This window comes from Squalius cephalus, assembly GCF_949319135.1.
Source record: "Squalius cephalus genome assembly, chromosome: 1".
NCBI lineage: Eukaryota > Metazoa > Chordata > Actinopteri > Cypriniformes > Leuciscidae > Squalius > Squalius cephalus.
In genome coordinates this window covers 22702499-22719484 of record NC_137122.1, presented here as the reverse complement: position 1 = coordinate 22719484, position 16986 = coordinate 22702499, and the positions used below count along the sequence as shown (strand labels likewise).

At 39.8% G+C, this 16986-nt stretch overlaps 1 protein-coding gene across 1 annotated transcript in view; it reads right to left on the bottom strand.

Moving 5' to 3' along the window:
* sphk1 (sphingosine kinase 1) overlaps positions 1–10369 on the bottom strand; it is a 29986-nt gene extending 19617 nt beyond the window's left edge. Inside the window, exon 1 of the mRNA XM_079894514.1 lies at positions 9799–10369. Coding sequence (XP_079750640.1) covers positions 9799–10258 — 460 coding nt within the window. The 5' untranslated portion in view covers positions 10259–10369. The remainder of the gene's footprint in view (positions 1–9798) is intronic.
* Between the last annotated feature and the right edge of the window lie 6617 nt (positions 10370–16986).

Here is a 16986-nt window from a genome sequence, read left to right as displayed (position 1 = left end):
GCTTCAGACTGATGATAAGTGTGTTTTATAGGATATTTAACGTGTCAGGCCTCTAACGTGTCAGTTTAATGCTCTGAGAAAACCTGACAGCAACCGCCCAGGAAGCATGTAGGCCTATATATATATACGAGGAAGTATATATCTCACCAAGGCTGCATTTATTTGATCAAAAATACAGCAAAATCAATGATATTGTGAAATATTATTACAATTTAAGATAGCTGTTTTCAGTGTGAATATTTGTTAAAATGTAATTTATTCCTGTGATTAAAGCTGAATTTTCAGCATCATTGCTCCAGTCTTCAGTGTCACATGATCCTTCAGAAATCACTCTAATATGATGATTTGATGTTCAAGAAACATTTCTGGTTATTATGCTGCTTCATATTTTTGTGCAAACTGTGATTATTTTTTTCAGGAATGTTTGATGAATATATAGTCCAAAACAGCAGCATTTATTTGATTAATATTTCTGATATGTAAATTTAAATCTCACAAACGTTGGCAAATCTATCATCCTGAAAAGTACGAGATTTGCATAAGCAAATACTAATAAAAGTTATTTATTTTGGTGCTTTGATTTACTTTGACACATGGAACTTATATATATTAACTTATTCAATATTTACTTATGATATCTAGAATGCTCTTGCACTGATATCATCGTCTTTATTTTTAGTTTAATTTGTATAAATACCACTGGCTTGCATGGGCTGCAGAAATACTCAAAGAGCTACATAGAAATCTAGAGATAACAACCATCATAAATATGCACACACTTACATGAATATGCATTGTTATGAATTCTTTGATGTCAATGGAGGAATGTTTTTTTGCTGCGAGGAGTTATTTGATTTGGCTCATTCTATTCATTCCTAAGTTCGAGTGAGGACAAAAAAACGTGTTCACTAGAACTCCGAGTTACCGTGATAACAGAAGCGTCACTGAAACGACCTCATCATTCAAAACTCCCTGATTCCGGGACTAGAAGCCCAGATGTGTCTCGTCCTGATCAGACTCTCGCGTGTGTGTTTCAGAAACAGAGGATCTGTCCTGAACGGGATCTGACAAAACTCACAGGAATAGTCTGTCCTATTTAAATGTGCTCAAAGATTTAAACAGCTGAATAATGTAATAATGTACGGCATAATACAGTATCTATTGCCTAAATCGTGCCAGAGCGTTTTTTTCCACGTGCATAAAACAACAGCCTACAGAAAATATTAGTGGTATTTGCTCATGCAAAACTTGACTGCATAATGCACTGTTCTTTATTTATTGATTTTTTTCAGCAGTTTTCTGGTCCAGAAGGTGAAAACGGTGCGTTTGATCAGTTAGCTCATACTAAGTATCAAAGTTGGTCCTGCAGCATTAAGTGATTCCTATTAACCCTATTAACCCAATTATTCCTATTAACCCTATAAAGCCTACTGTATGATATTTGATGCACACATTTATAAGGCCTTTGAGTGGATCAACATGATCAAAATATGCTGAAAAACCTGTTGCACTACATGCCTTCTGTCATCTGATTAGACTTTATAAGCAAGTAAAAGGCATTTTAACATAAATTAACGTAAAACGTCCAACTTGAGCTTGTGCTTCACGTGTCTTTCTGCTGTCAAATCTGCAGTTTTTTTTATAAAGTTAACATAAAACTAACTTTTGTATTGTTCATTATATTTCAAGATGTACACTTAAGCAATTTAGGTTTGATTCTTATTTGGTTGTGTTGCAAACTTTTGCCGCGCGTTTCTGTATTTGGTTGTGTTGTGAGTATGTGGAGCGCACATGTGTTGTGAAACTGATGATGTTTTCTTAATTTGTGGGTGTTTTTCTATTTGCATGTGTGTTCTTCAGTTGCAGCGCGTTGAGCTCTCTCGGCCACCGTATTTTTTGTAGAAAAACCACGTTCAGATGTGAGTCTCAAATATGATCATCAGGCTTTTGAGGAAGGTTTATTAGTTCATCTGTCAATCATACTGCATTATATGCTTTAAAACTACAGAGCTTTGATCATAAAACTAAACATATATCATCTTACGAAGACATATTGGTGGTAGACAGAGTGACGACTGATATTCATATGCTATAACGGCTCCTGAATGTTTTTCCAGATCAGAAAAATCACGCTTCAACCGATGCCTTCGATCTTTTAATGAATGGACACCGTGAAAAAAATGAAAAATAAACCAAAATTACAATCAGATTTGTTGAAGCGATTCTACCATGACATCGCTCGAAACATATCCCATTAAAACTGAAATCAATAAATACAGTACATCAAATTAAAAATAAACAATAACCAAAATACATACAAACATACCGTGTGCTTTCCAATCGGGACTCAGGAGACATCAGTAGACAATTTTTTTGATCAAACACTTTCTATTTTACCTCTTTCGATTTGTGTGCAACACCTCGTGTTTCTCTCTTATCTTTTTTCTTTTTCCTTTTTCTGGTGAGCACGCAAAAAATTAAATCACATGACCAATACGTCTTATGTTTTTCTTACTACTTTTCCCAGTAGGTGTCACTATTACCAAACTATCATGTAGATCAATACAATTTTCACATAAGTATTACACAAAATTTATAAAACAAAACAAACAAACAAACCAAAAACCTTTCAAAGGTGAAAAAATATCTGCGACAGATACACTGCCACCAAAATTACAAGGATTTATGTCAGTAATATTTTGAACAAATAAAATAAATCCTACAATTTTCCTATAAGCTGTTACTTAACTTTCATTGATCTTTCAACACTTTCATAAACAGTATTATTTTACCTTCATTTGAATTCTACTATTTTAGATGTCAAAACTAATTAGTCTAATCCTTGTGGTTTCACTCATAGTTTAAGAGTTGTTTTCAACTATTACTACAATTTTTTGGATTGGACGCTCCAAAATGGATATGTTTGTCAATCGCTCACCCTTTTTTCCAAACTTACTTTGTCCCATTTGCAGTTTAACCCTTTCGCACTAACCCATCATCGTCTGCACTTGCCTCAACGACTCTAGCTATGCCTCCATTCATTTCTGGGAACATTGTCCTCTTTGAGAATTACTACATCTCCAACGTGAACATTTCTTCTAGGCGTGTGCCACTGTTGTCTAAAGCTTATGTTGGCCAGGTATTCTTTGCGCCATCTGCTCCAAAACTGTTCTGACAAGTACTGCACTCTCCTCCATCTTTTCCTAGCGTACAAATCTTCACGGAAAAATTTGCCAGGAGGAGGAAGGGGCACTGAGGTCTTCATTGTGAGCAGATGATTAGGCGTCAAAGGCTCAACACTCTTTGGGTCATTTATTGTGTTAGTGGTAAGCGGACGACTATTTACAATCGACATTGCCTCATACAAAAATGTCCTTAATGAAGTGTCATCCAGTCTTCCTTTAGCTTGTGCCAGAACAGCGTTCATCACACTCCTAACAGTCCTTATCTGGCGTTCCCACACACCTCCCATGTGGCTTGCTTCAGGAACATTCATAAGGAAGTCACATTGTTTGCTTGCAAGATAGGTAGAGATCCTCTCTTGGTCCAGATCTTTCAAACCTTTCTCCAGCTCATTCTTAGCCCCCACGAAATTCGTGCCTTGGTCGGATCTGATCTGTCACACGGCTCCTCTGATTGCTATGAAACATCTTAAGGCATTTAGAAATGCATCGGTGGAAAGATCTTCTAGCATCTCTAAATGTACAGCCCTGGAGCTCAAGCACGTAAACAACAGTCCATACCTCTTGAATTCCTTCCGACCTTGTTTTGTGTAGAAGGGGCCAAAACAGTCAATACCAGAATACGAGAATAGAGGTGAGGGTTCCACTCGGTCAGCTGGAAGGTCAGCCATACGTTGTTCTTCGACTGATCTACACAGCTTTCTGCAAGTACCACAATTTTTGATGTTCTTGGCCACTACATTGCTTGCACCTAATACCCAGTATCCACTGGCTCTGAGCTCATTCAAGGTTTGACCGTGGCCTTGATGTTGAGTTTTCTTGTGGCAATGGTCAAGTATTAGTTGTGTGACAATGCCTTCCTTAGGAAGAATTACCGGATGTTTCAACTCAAACGCTGTGTTAGACTTTCTTAGTCGTCCTCCAACCCTGAGCAGTTCATTCTCGAGGATGGGATCAAGTTGGTATAACTTCTTGTTCTTTGGCAGCTTAGCAGGGTTTTGACTGAGCAATTTCAGTTCTTCTTCAAAGGCTTCTTTTTGTGCTGCCTTGATGAGCACAATAGCTGCTTTCTCTTTCTCTTCTACACTAATGAACCCTGACTTGTCTTTGTTCACCAGTCTTTTGATCCTAGCAATAGTATTGAGGGCTGTATTCCAATCTGAGAATCTTGAGAGTCTTTCAAGGAAGCTACCTCTTACACAGGCATCTGTTTTCAGGACCCTTACCTCTGGGTCACCTACTAAAAGCACTGGGGATTTTTCATGAGTGCTAATCTCTCGTTCCCATAAGAACTTGGGACCTATCAACCAACTTGAGTCTATCAGGTCTGCCACCTTGAGACCCCTAGACGCACAGTCTGCAGGATTCTGACTTGTTTCCACATAGAACCATTGTCTTGGATCTGTAGAGTCTCTTATCTTTTGTACACGGTTAGCTACAAAAACATGAAAGCGCCGTGCTTCGTTCTTGACATACCCTAGCACTACCTGGGAATCTGTCCAGAAAAACTCCTCATTTACCTTCAGATCAAGCTCTTCCCTAAGAACATGACTTACTGCCGCAGAAACTGTGGCTGCGGTCAGCTCAAGGCGTGGTATGCTGAAAATCTTCTTAGGGGCTACTCTGGCCTTACCCATGACCAGTGCACAATGTAATTGTTCATCAGCAACAATCCTGATGTATGAACATTGCCCGTAACCCTCACTGCTTGCATCTGAAAAATGATGCAGCTCTATTTTCTGGATTCTGCCCATATTTTCAGGAATGAAGCATCTTAGTATTTTAACCTTTTGGAGATTCTCCAAGTCATGGATCCATGCATCCCACTTTGGCTTCAGATCAGAAGGAAGAGGTTCATCCCATCCTACCCCTCGTTTGCACATCTCCTGGAGCACTCTCTTCCCAGTCAACATATAGGGAGCGAGAAAACCTAATGGGTCGTACACAATTGCAACTACTGACAGAATTCCTCGCCGAGTGGCAGCCTTTTCAATAAGGTCAACTTTGAATGAGAATGTATCCGTCTCTATGTTCCACTTTACTCCCAGTACACTCTGCATTGGATGCTCATTGTAGTTCAGATCTACATCCTTCACAACACTGGCACGTTCGCTCTCTGGAATTGCGCTCAAGACTTCTCTGCTATTGGACACAAACTTGTGCAAACGTAAGTTTCCCTTAGCCAAAGCTTCTTGCGCTTCACTAACCAACTTGTTGGACTTCTCAATGGAATCAACGCTGACAAGTCCATCATCCACATAGAAATTTTTGCGAATGAAGCTCGCTGCTAGTGGGTAGAGTCCCTCTCATATTTGCTGGCAAGATATTTCATGCCGTAGTTCGCACAACCCGGAGAGGACGCAGCTCCAAAAATATGTACTCGCATGCTGTATTCCTTGGGTTCCCTTTCGGTGGTCCCTTCTTCCCACCATAGGAATCTCCATAGTGCCATAGTGCTCCTCAATCATCCAAAACCTTCAAACCATGTACATGAGGCATTGCATTTTTGCAAGAGTCCCTTAATTTCAGTGATTCTTTGGGTCCAAGTTTTGGCCAGTTATTAAGCTTTGCTCTGAACGCTCTTTGAACTACAAAGGGGTGTCCATAACGTTTGTTCAGGGCATCCCAAGCTTGTGTGTATGCATCCTCATCACTCCTATAAAACGTTCCCTCTAGTACACTAAGCGCATCTCCACTTATGTACCTTTTCAGATAGAACAACCGATGTGCTGGGCTTGTACAGTTCGTTTCGATCAAAGCTTTAAAGCAGGTGCGCCATTCTGTGAACTTGAGTGGGTCACCCGTAAACGTGAATGGCTCTGGAGCTGGAAGTTTAGTCACTGCCAGGGATTCTTTTAGTGCTTTCACTAACAAGACCTCATCTACTTTTGTCTCTAGCTCATTTTCAGAGCAAGGTCGAGCTAAAGTTTCTTTCTTGACTCAAGAAGGGTTATTGTGGTGCGGTGGCAGCTGACTTGGAGGCATAGTGCTTATTTCTTTAGCATTTCCTATTTCAGCATTCAATCTTATTTCCTCTTCTGCACACACAATATATTCAGCTTCCATTACTTCAAGATCTCTTTGCTCTTCCAGCATTTTTAACTTCTCTTGTTGGGCTAGTACCTCTTTCCTTTGAGCTGAGATTTCTTGTTCTCTCTTTAGTTCAGCACGTTTTGCAGCTAAGCGTGCCGCTGCTTCTGCTCTTTTTACTGACATATTACTTCCATGCTGACTATCTCTTTCAGCTCTCGACACAGTTGAACCATAAATTGACCTGGCGTCATTTCTTTGCAGTAACTGAGTGAGTGTTTCTTTTATAGCTTCAGCATCAAACTCCTTTGTGCCAACTTCTGCGCAACGTCCTTTCAGTAGTGCAGTTATTTCACTAGTAACTGAAGTGCAGCTATCCATTCTCCTCCTTATATCTTGAGATGGGACGTTCAGTGCACGAATACTCTCATATATTTGTTTTAACTCTGCTTCACGTTTCTCTGATGTCACCATCATATCATCTAACTCGGTTTTAGAGCACTCTTCTTTCAGCTTGGATCTGATGAACTGAGCTTCAGCTTTGAAGTTTAAGTACGTGAACTTCCGTTCTCTTTTTGCTAACTCGTCATGTCTCAACTCAAGCATTTTTTCTGTTGGAAGCCTTTCTCTTTCTGATCGCCTAACTTCTTGCTCAACTCGTGATGATGATTCCTGGAATCTCGTCTTATTAACTTCCAGATCTGCATTAATTTCAGCTAAGCGTTCTTCATATTTTTCTCTGTCAGAGGCTTCAATTTCCATTTCTAATTTATCCTCTAATTGTGCCTTTTCTTCTTCAAGAGCTCGAATTACTTGGTCTAAGACAAAGCTCTCTGGTCTATTTTGATCCATGTTTGGTAACTTGCTTTAAACTACACTATTATTCAGCTTTAAACCCTGATAACAAGCTGTAATACCATGAGGAAATTGCACAGTCAATTATTAAACAAGTTACACACTTCTATCAACTTAAAAATGATCAAAAGCAAATATTTGTTACAACCATTTGCTAAGAATTTTAACTTGAATAAATGTTAGTCAACCAAGAAACAAAAAATCAAGTTGAAAAGATAGTCTGACCTGTAAATCCAAAGGTAGCAACTCTTACTGAAAGCTGAATTGTCCAAAAACATCGCACCATTGCCGCCTTGTGGCTGTCATTCGTCACTTCAGCACTATCGTCTTGCGTTGCCCTTCCGCACGGCAAAGAATGCAGTCACGCGAAACGCAAAAGAGTTTCAATCAGGGGGGCAGGGATTTGTATTATTTTGAAGTACCCCCGGGCGCCGCCATTGGCTAACGGAACCCCACCTGCAGTTAGCATCCCATTGACTCCCATTCATTTTGGCGTCACTTTGACAGCGAATAACTTCACATCTGAGGTGTTTAAAGACTCCATTTGTCCATTATTTATTTCTAAAGAAACACGACAATGTATAAAATGCTCCATTACCTTGTATCTTACGTTATGGCCCTGTAGAAGCAGTTTTTGTAAAAGTAGGCTAACGATTGCATCACAGCCACGCGACTCTCTGTCGCACAGTAGAGAATTACCGTATGGACAGGAGGAGAAGCTCGCGGGCAATCGGGAGGACGTCGAGGCAAAATGACAAAGTAATTAATCAGAACACCTACAAAAAGTTTCTCCTGCTCCAAGATCATGGACAGCTCCTACTCACGCTCTCCGTCTCTGCGAGTTTCGGAAGGGAATGATTCAGATTTCTCTTGGCACAGCCACTAGAAGACAGACGGTTTTCTCACGTCACATCTACGTCGTCGAGCTCAGTTTGAGTCTGCGCAGTACGCTGGACCCCCAGGAAGTAAGAGTTTCTAATTGGCTTCACTTTGTCTCCGTTGAATCCAATGGGGTCGCTGTGTCCATTTCTTTTACTGTCTATGGTTTCAATGCGACGAAATCGCGAAGAATGGCGGCGTCCTCACTTTACCCGAGGTCGACTAGACTATGCTCTTCACTCTTGCACTCTTCCAGGGGGAGTAAATACACGTTTTTTCACTATAACGACTCCTGAATGTTTTTCCAGATCAGAAAAATCACGCTTCAACTGATGCCTTCGATCTTTTAATGAATGGACACCGTGAAAAAAATGAAAAATAAACCAAAATTACAATCAGATTTGTTGAAGCGATTCTACCATGACATCGCTCGAAACATATCCCATTAAAACTGAAATCAATAAATACAGTACATCAAATTAAAAATAAACAATAACCAAAATACATACAAACATACCGTGTGCTTTCCAATCGGGACTCAGGAGACATCAGTAGACAATTTTTTTGATCAAATACTTTCTATTTTACCTCTTTCGAATTGTGTGCGACACCTCGTGTTTCTCTCTTATCTTTTTTCTTTTTCCTTTTTCCGGTGAGCACGCAAAAAATAAAATCACATGACCAATACGTCTTATGTTACTACTTTTCCCAGTAGGTGTCACTATTACCAAACTATCAAGTAGATCAATACAATTTTCACATAAGTATTACACAAAATTTATAAAACAAAACAAACATACCAACCAAAAACCTTTCAAAGGTGAAAAAATATCTGCGACAGCTACATATGCATTTTATGGAAGTATCTGCTATACTGGTATAAAGATCTCACTGATTTACTTTTTTGACCGTATAAATATCAGAATCGGCACAACTACATAAAATGTGCTTTTTTCCTCCTCAAATATGAGCTCCATCCATAAAATCCTGATGTGAAATACATGATATCCGATAAAAAACACATGCAACCTTTTTTTTAAGGCTCAATAAACTGTAATAGATGTTCTGTTATTTGATAAGCCAGGTTTACAGGGTTAAACCCGCTCAGTGTTGGACAGGTGGAGATGAACAGTCCTGTATGATGTCCTCTCAGCATCTCTTCACAGCTCAGCATCAGTTATTCCTGTTCATCATGAGCAAACCAAATCAATCTAACCACGACTAGATCATATCTAGCTATATCAGATGTTATTTTGGCTTTAGAGACTAACAATTCGTGACCTGACCTAATAACCTGCAGGTAAAACTATGATATCAATTACAGTAAAAACCGCCACCCAGCAGGTCAAACTAGTTCAGTATGTGATCATCTGTCACATTTTCCTCCTGGCAAAGGCAAACCATCACACATTATCCTCACTCGTTAAACAGGTGAAACCGCATGTGAATGTAGGGAACAGGTATGACACAGCCACATATTTACCATAGTACTGAATGATTACCATGTTCACATAGCTACTATTTGCATTGTGCATGTAGTACACAATCCACTACTTTTTATTAGTCACTGGCTAAAGCAAGGTCTAATTGGAACTATGTATGTTTACTAAAAGTGACAGTAACTAAATGAACAACATACTGCATGATTTCAATGGTAGGAAGGACAAGAAACTTCAAAACATATCATATCAAGATATATGCAAAAAAAAAAAAAAAACATGGTTTTGTCATTAAGAGTTGTGTAACGTGTGTTGATGTTAGTGTTACAAAGTTTCACTCTATAAAAACCTCTTTATTGAGTGAAAAAGAGTTCAACTTTGGGGTTTCGCTCTTTAATAAGTTAGTTTCTTACCGTGCGTGTTTCCCGTGCTGCGCGCGATGTTGATGGCGCGCGCCCACCGTTCCGCCTCGCGCAGGTTCACGTCCTCCTCCTCATCATCATCGTTATTATCCTCCGTATTTAGCACGAGCCGAAAGCGACGCTCGTCCCTCTGGCGAACCGGACTTGAAGACATCCACCGGCGCCGGTACGGGTAGAAATACGCGCACAGATACGCGCCCTGGTCCTCGCGCTCGCCCCGGTGCGCGCGGCTCCCCAGGCAGTCGCGCAGGTCCAGGTGCTCGGATGAGGATGATGGTGGTGATGAAGGGGGGTTGATCCTCTGGACCGTGAGGCAGCTGTCCGACAGACTGAGCGCGTACGTGAGCCGCCCGGTGTCCGCGTCCGTAAACACCCCGTGCATGCGCGTATCCGCGGCGGGCCCGTTCCGCTGATGCTGACGCGAGTCACGCGACGCGTCCGGTTCATCCATCCCGCGACGGGACGGTGCTGCAGTGAGTGCGCGTGCTGTGCCGCGGGACGCTGTTTAAACACGTGCGCGCGCGTGTGTGTGTGCGCGAGAGAGAGAGTTCACATATCTCTCCCTAGTGACAGAAAAGCGGCATGACATTAAAATATCGGAGGCAAAGGGCGTGACCGTGACAGTCTGAAGATCACACACACTCCTCCGTCACCAAAAAGTGCTGAGATTATGACGGTGATCTCTAAAGAATACCGTTGCCATAAAAAAACGTATATTACCTTGGTATTCAAAAAATCACAGTAGTTTGTGTAAGGTTATTACGTTTACTTAAGGAGCGCTTGCTTACTTAAAAAACAATAAAACAATAAAAACGTAAAATAAATGTTAACTGAAATAAAATACAATTAAAAACATAAACTTATTTATTTTATTTCGTTTATTTTAACAAGCATTAGCCTAATAAAATAACTAAAACGTATATAAAAAGATATAGACGTAGGCTATTAAAAAAACGTACTAAAATGACAATAGCACTGTAAGAATTATTTAAACTAACAGCAACAAAAAAACTTTTTTTTTATTAAGGGATTTTATTAAGCACAAAAATTCACATTGCATTGCTCTGGCCCACTGATCTATATAGAATGTCATTATATAGATCAGTGCTCTGGCCTAGTGAACTGTATAGAGCTACAAGAAAGAAAGAGAGAAGAACAACTTTTGAACCTGATGATGATATTTATGTAACAAACTTTGTCCTCCTGAGAACAATTTCATTCAGTTAAAATCTCGTCCTGGTCACTGCATGTCAGAGTGTTTTATGGTGACGTTCACCTGTTACCCTACAGATATCACTGAACGAGGTGTTTGAAACCCAAACCAAACTGCTGGAGAAAACAATCATTAGTGTAATTGGACATCAGACTAAAACCTCTAAATAATAGAACACAGTTTCCCCTGGTTGTCTCAACACGTTTTAGTGTGAACTACGATCCCTTCCTTATGCTTCAGTCTGGAATATTTGTCAGGATATTGCATTGATCATTATGTAAAAGCATCAAAACAAGGTGGAACCTTTAGTGTTCATTCCATAAAATTAGGCTTTATTAGATTTTGTGTTAATTAGATTTAATAAACGAGGTATATATATATATATATATATATATATATATATATATATATGGAGGGGTGAAGTGTCTAAGACCCAACATCTAGCTACTGGAGTGCCTCAGGGTTCAGTGCTTGGACCACTTCTCTTCTCCATCTACATGACATCACTAGGATCTGGGATTCAGAAACATGGCTTTTCCTATCACTGCTACGCTGATGACACACAACTCTACCTCTCATTCCAGCCTGATGATCTGACAGTAGCTGATCGTATCTCATCTCAGCCTGCCTGACAGACATTTCTGGCTGAATGAAGGACCACCACCTTCAACTAAACCTTGCGAAGACAGAGCTACTCGTGGTCCCGGCCAACCCAACACTTCATCACAACTTCACCATTCAGCTAGACTCGTCATCCATAACTCCATCAAGGTCAGCCAGGAACCTTGGAGTTGTGATTGATGATCAATTGAACTTCACAGACCATATTGCTAGAACTGCCCAGTCCTGCAGATTTGCCTTGTACAACATTAGGAGGATCAGGCCCTTCCTATCAGAGCTACACAACTCCTTGTCCAAGCGCTAGTTCTATCCAGACTTGACTATTGTAATGCCCTCTTTGCTGGTCTTCCAGCTTTCACTGTCAAACCTCTGCAACTGATCCAGATGCTGCAGCTAGAGTGGTCTTTAACGAGCCGAAGAGAGCGCACGTCACTCCTCTCCTCACAAAATTGCACTGGTTGCCAGTTGCCGCTCACATCAAATTCAAGTCACTGATGTTTGCCTACAGAACAACCACTGGCTCTGCTCCCTTTTACCTAAACTCATTACTTCAGACTTACGTGCCATCCAGAAACTTGCGCTCTGCAAGCGAACGACATCTTGTGGTGCCATCTCAAAGAGGCACAAAATCTCTTTCTCTGACCTTTACCATGACTGTTCCCTGCTGGTGGAATGATCTGCCTAACTCAACCAGTGCGGATGAGTCCATAGCCATTTTCAAGAAACGGCTGAAGACGCTTCTTTTTCGACAGCACTCTAACACTTTCTCTTCTATTCTATTTATATATATATATATATATATATATATATATATATATATATATATATATATATATATATATATAACATGTACTGTGTTAGATTAAACTGAGAAGGGTCTTAGCACCTGCATATTGTTGTCCAATTGTTAGTTTAACTGCTTCTATTGTTCTCATTTGTAAGTTGCTTGGGATAAAAGCGTCTGCTAAATGCAAAAATGTAAATGTCTATGTGGCGTTATTAATAAGCTTTAAGACAAACCATGTGTAAATTCATAAGTCAACACCATAGCTGAGTATTTTCTCCTTAAAACTGCAGTGAACCAAAGACAGTCTCAAAAACACGGTTTGAAATCGCTGGTGTTTCTGACGTCACAAACTACCTTGTAACCAATCAGATCAACGTGTGATGTCAACCAGTGGATCTCTGAGCCTCTGTGAGTGAGTGGAGGCGGGGCTCATTTGCATATTAATAGAACTGCACATACTAAATGAGGCAAGGGTGTCGAGTATTCATTCAAGCTTTTTTAAGGCATGGAGACATTTTTTTAAAGAAAAAAAAAAACGTTTAAATGTGTAATTTTGGTGATCAAAGATGAGTTTTAAGGGATAAAATGATTGACCACGAGTTCGGCGGATGCAGCGGAGGAGTGTAGACGTGTGTTTGTGAGCTCTCGGTGGTGGTACCATCTGCCTTTATCCTGATTTAACCTCTCATCACTTTAATTTGTTTCCAGGAGGCAAACTCATTAAAACACTTTTGTATGGCAAGCTACAATTTTCGGCATAAAAAGCGAAAGAAAACAACAACTCAAATTTCACGACACCTGCACGCTGTAACCACAAGAAATATGGCGGACGGGGAAAAGGAAACATCCTTCAGCAAACTTCTCGACGCTATTCAAGAAACTAAAGACGACCTCACAAAGCATATTGACAAGAAAACAGCCGACATACAAACAACATTAACGAAAATCGAGTCGAACAGGTTGAGGAGATACAGACACGAGTGAGTACAAATGAAGACAATATCAAAGATACGCGTGACCGTATTGGCGAAATGGAGAAACTGATAACGCATCTCAAAGACAAAACTGACGACTTAGAAAACCGCAGCAGGAGGTCTAACATTACGATAATAAATGTGCCGGAACAAGCAGAGGGTCGTGATACTGTAGGATTTTTGGAAAAGTTTATACCGCAAATCCTGGGTAAGGATAACTTCACCTCACCTGTCACCCTGGAAAGAGCACACAGCATCGGGAAGAAGTCTGACAGACCGCGGCCCCTCATCGCCAAATTCCTGAACTTCAGAGACAAAGAAAAAGCCCTTCGACTGGCCAGAGGTAAAGGAGAGATGACATACGAGAACAAAAGGATATCATTCTACCCAGATTACAGTGCAGACCTGCAGCGTAGGAGAGACGAGTTCGGTGATGTGAAGAAGATACTGAGAGAAGGAGATGGCCCAACTTCGCATCAAACATCTGGGAACAGTCAAGTTTTTCTCCACTCCAGCCGAAGTGCAACGCTTTTTGAAAGATCTCCCAAGTGAGTAGCATAAAGCTAACCAAAGTGTCTGCAGTAGCCTACATAGTCCACCGTTATAGACACTGATGAGAAGAGTTGTGATTCAGGCTACGACATGATAGCCTAGCAGCTAATCCTGTTATCTTCAAATGTTCAAAATAACTGGGACCATGGCTGATGATAAACTGTAGACCTTGCGTGCAGGCTAATGAACATGATGTTATGATCTACACTACAATGATAGAATGGGATCACACTTCATTTAACCAACTTCTCTATCCCTTATATATTTCTGCCTTATCTCTAATGTTGTAAAATTGCAAACTTTCCCATATACAAACTGTTATGAGTGGCTAGTTTTTAATTATCAGCAGTTGCTGGAGCCACCTCTGTTGTTTAAGAGAGTTTCCTACCTAATGTGCTTTTGTTACAGGGGCTTTACCAGGCAGGTTTTTACTTTAATGTTTTGGGGTTACGTATGGTTTCTCACTAAAACTCGAACTTCTACTTACACACATATCCAGATTACTCTCAGGTTCAGATTCAGTCTTATCATTATACCCTTGTTCGTTATTTTACTACCTCTAAACTCAATGCAGGAATGTATTCAGACATCCTTAGAGCCGAATAGAATGATACTTATCCTTCTGAGACATTTATATGAAGAACTTATATTATGGGTAAATTAACATGTATATCTTGGAATATAAGAGGGGTCAACTCACCAATTAAGAGGAAGAAAATGTTGACATATTTAAAGAGGCAAAATATAGACATGAGAGCCACCTCACTGACTCTGAGCATTTAAAACTGCGCAGAGACTGTATGGGTAATGTTTTCTATTCTTCCTACTCCTCAAAAGCAAGAGGTGTCGCCTTGCTCATTAATAAACACCTGATCAAAATCCTATGCTAATAATGTCTATGGATGCAAACAAAGCATTTGACAGGATTGAACCAAGCTTTCTATTTCGGACTCTAGAGGCTATGGGCTTTGGAGAGAAATTCACTCAATATGTTAAAACACTTTTTAATGCCCAAATGACATTCTATCTAACACTTTCTCATTATCCAGAGGGTGCAGGCAAGGCTGTCCAAGCTCTTCTCTGCTCTTTGCACTTGCAATTGAACCATTAGCCATCGCCATCTGCTCTAACACCTCCATAGCAGGAATTAAATTTGGCACAAATGAACATAAACTTTCTCTGTATGCAGATGATCTCCTATTATATATAACTGATCCACAAACATCAGTCCCCCCTCTATTAAAATGCCTCAAAGAATATAGTGCAGTTTCAGGATATACATTAAATTACACTAAAAGCGAGATCTTACCACTAAATATACAGGACAATAATATTAGAACTCTCACCGACCCATTAAAATGGTGCAGTATTAGTTTCAAATATTTGGGTATACAAATTGGTAAATCGGATGAGCATATATTTAAACAGAACTATATAAAACTATTGGAACAAACCAAACTTAACCTTCAAAGATGGATTGATCTTCCACTGTCTCTCATAGGCAGAATTAATACTATCAAAATGAACAGTTTATTTATCTATTTCAATGTCTTCCGATGAATGTTCCCAAGAGTTTCTTTAAAGAGCTTAACAAAATGTTAACTCCTTTTATATGGCAAAGAAAAAACCCTAGGGTCAAACTCATTTCTCTACAGGCTCCATACTCAAGGGGAGGACTCAACTTACCAAATTTTAGAAACTATTATCTTGCTTCTCAGTACAGATCGATTTGGATCTGGCTGCATGCAGAGAACAGTGAGGTTAGATGGGTCCCAACAGAACAACATGAGATCCTGTCTATAAGTCTTTAAAGGATATTCCATTCATAGGCACACAAAAATGTTTAGCCACACTCACAAATAACTCAATAATACTGAACACATTTGCTGCTTGGCAAGAATCTCACTCACTTCTCGACACAAATATTTATTTTCTTAGAAGGGCACCTTTGTGGGGTAATCCCAACCTCTCACACCACATAGCTTATACATAGCTTATATTTCAACCTTTCCAAAGATAGTTTCTTCAAATTCCTACAAATTAGAGACTGGGTGAAAGGAGAAATCCAAAGAAATACTCCCATGTATCCCAAAAGAAACTCCTCTTGAAACCCACCGGATCAACAAAAGGGATAATATCTTCTATATGGTATCATCAGTGGAAAGTTACCGGTTTATGATAAAACGTCTACTAAAGGGAAATGGGAAAAAGACCTAGACTGTATTTATGAGGAGGCAGATTGGCGTCATCTATTGGAACAAGACTGTGCTAAACTCCACAAAACATAGGCAAATTCAATTTAATATATTCCATAGGACATACTACACCCCCTACAGGTTACATAAAATCGACAGCAACATTTCCTCCAATTGTCAGAGATGTAAAGTGACCGATGGTGATCTTATACATATGCTATGGAGTTGCCCAATGATAGAAGAATTTTGGAAACGTGTCATTGAATTAACCTCAAGGGTAATAGGAAGTCAAATTGAACAGGACCCAAAACTATGGATCCTGGGGGACACAAGCTCTGTTAATGCGAACTACTACAAGAAATACTTTGTCTTACTTGCGAGCACTGCAGGAAAAAACTGTATTCCGATCAACTGGAAATCTGAAAATTCATCAATAAGACATTGGATTAATGAGCTTGTGTCTTACTGCACACCCGAAAAGATATGATATAATGAGAGAGGGAAGCATGCAGCCTTTAGAGAAATCTTGGGCCCCTTCACGGACATTCTGCCTTCTCTGGACTTGGCTGATCATGCTAGTATGAGCCCTCCTGGACCGGCTTCAAATTAGCCCTCTGCAGGTTTATCTTGTATATCTTCCTGTATATCTTGTAAAAAGAACGAAAGAAAATGATTGACCACAGGGGGACTTTAAGAAATAATCCCTGGCTTTTATCAGTTTGTGTGCAGTTGCAGGTTTAATGGTAAAATATAGCCCTAAATCCCTAAAAACATGATAAAAAAAACCACGTTTTTAGAGTTATAAATTTAAATAATATAATTACAATTAAATTGCAG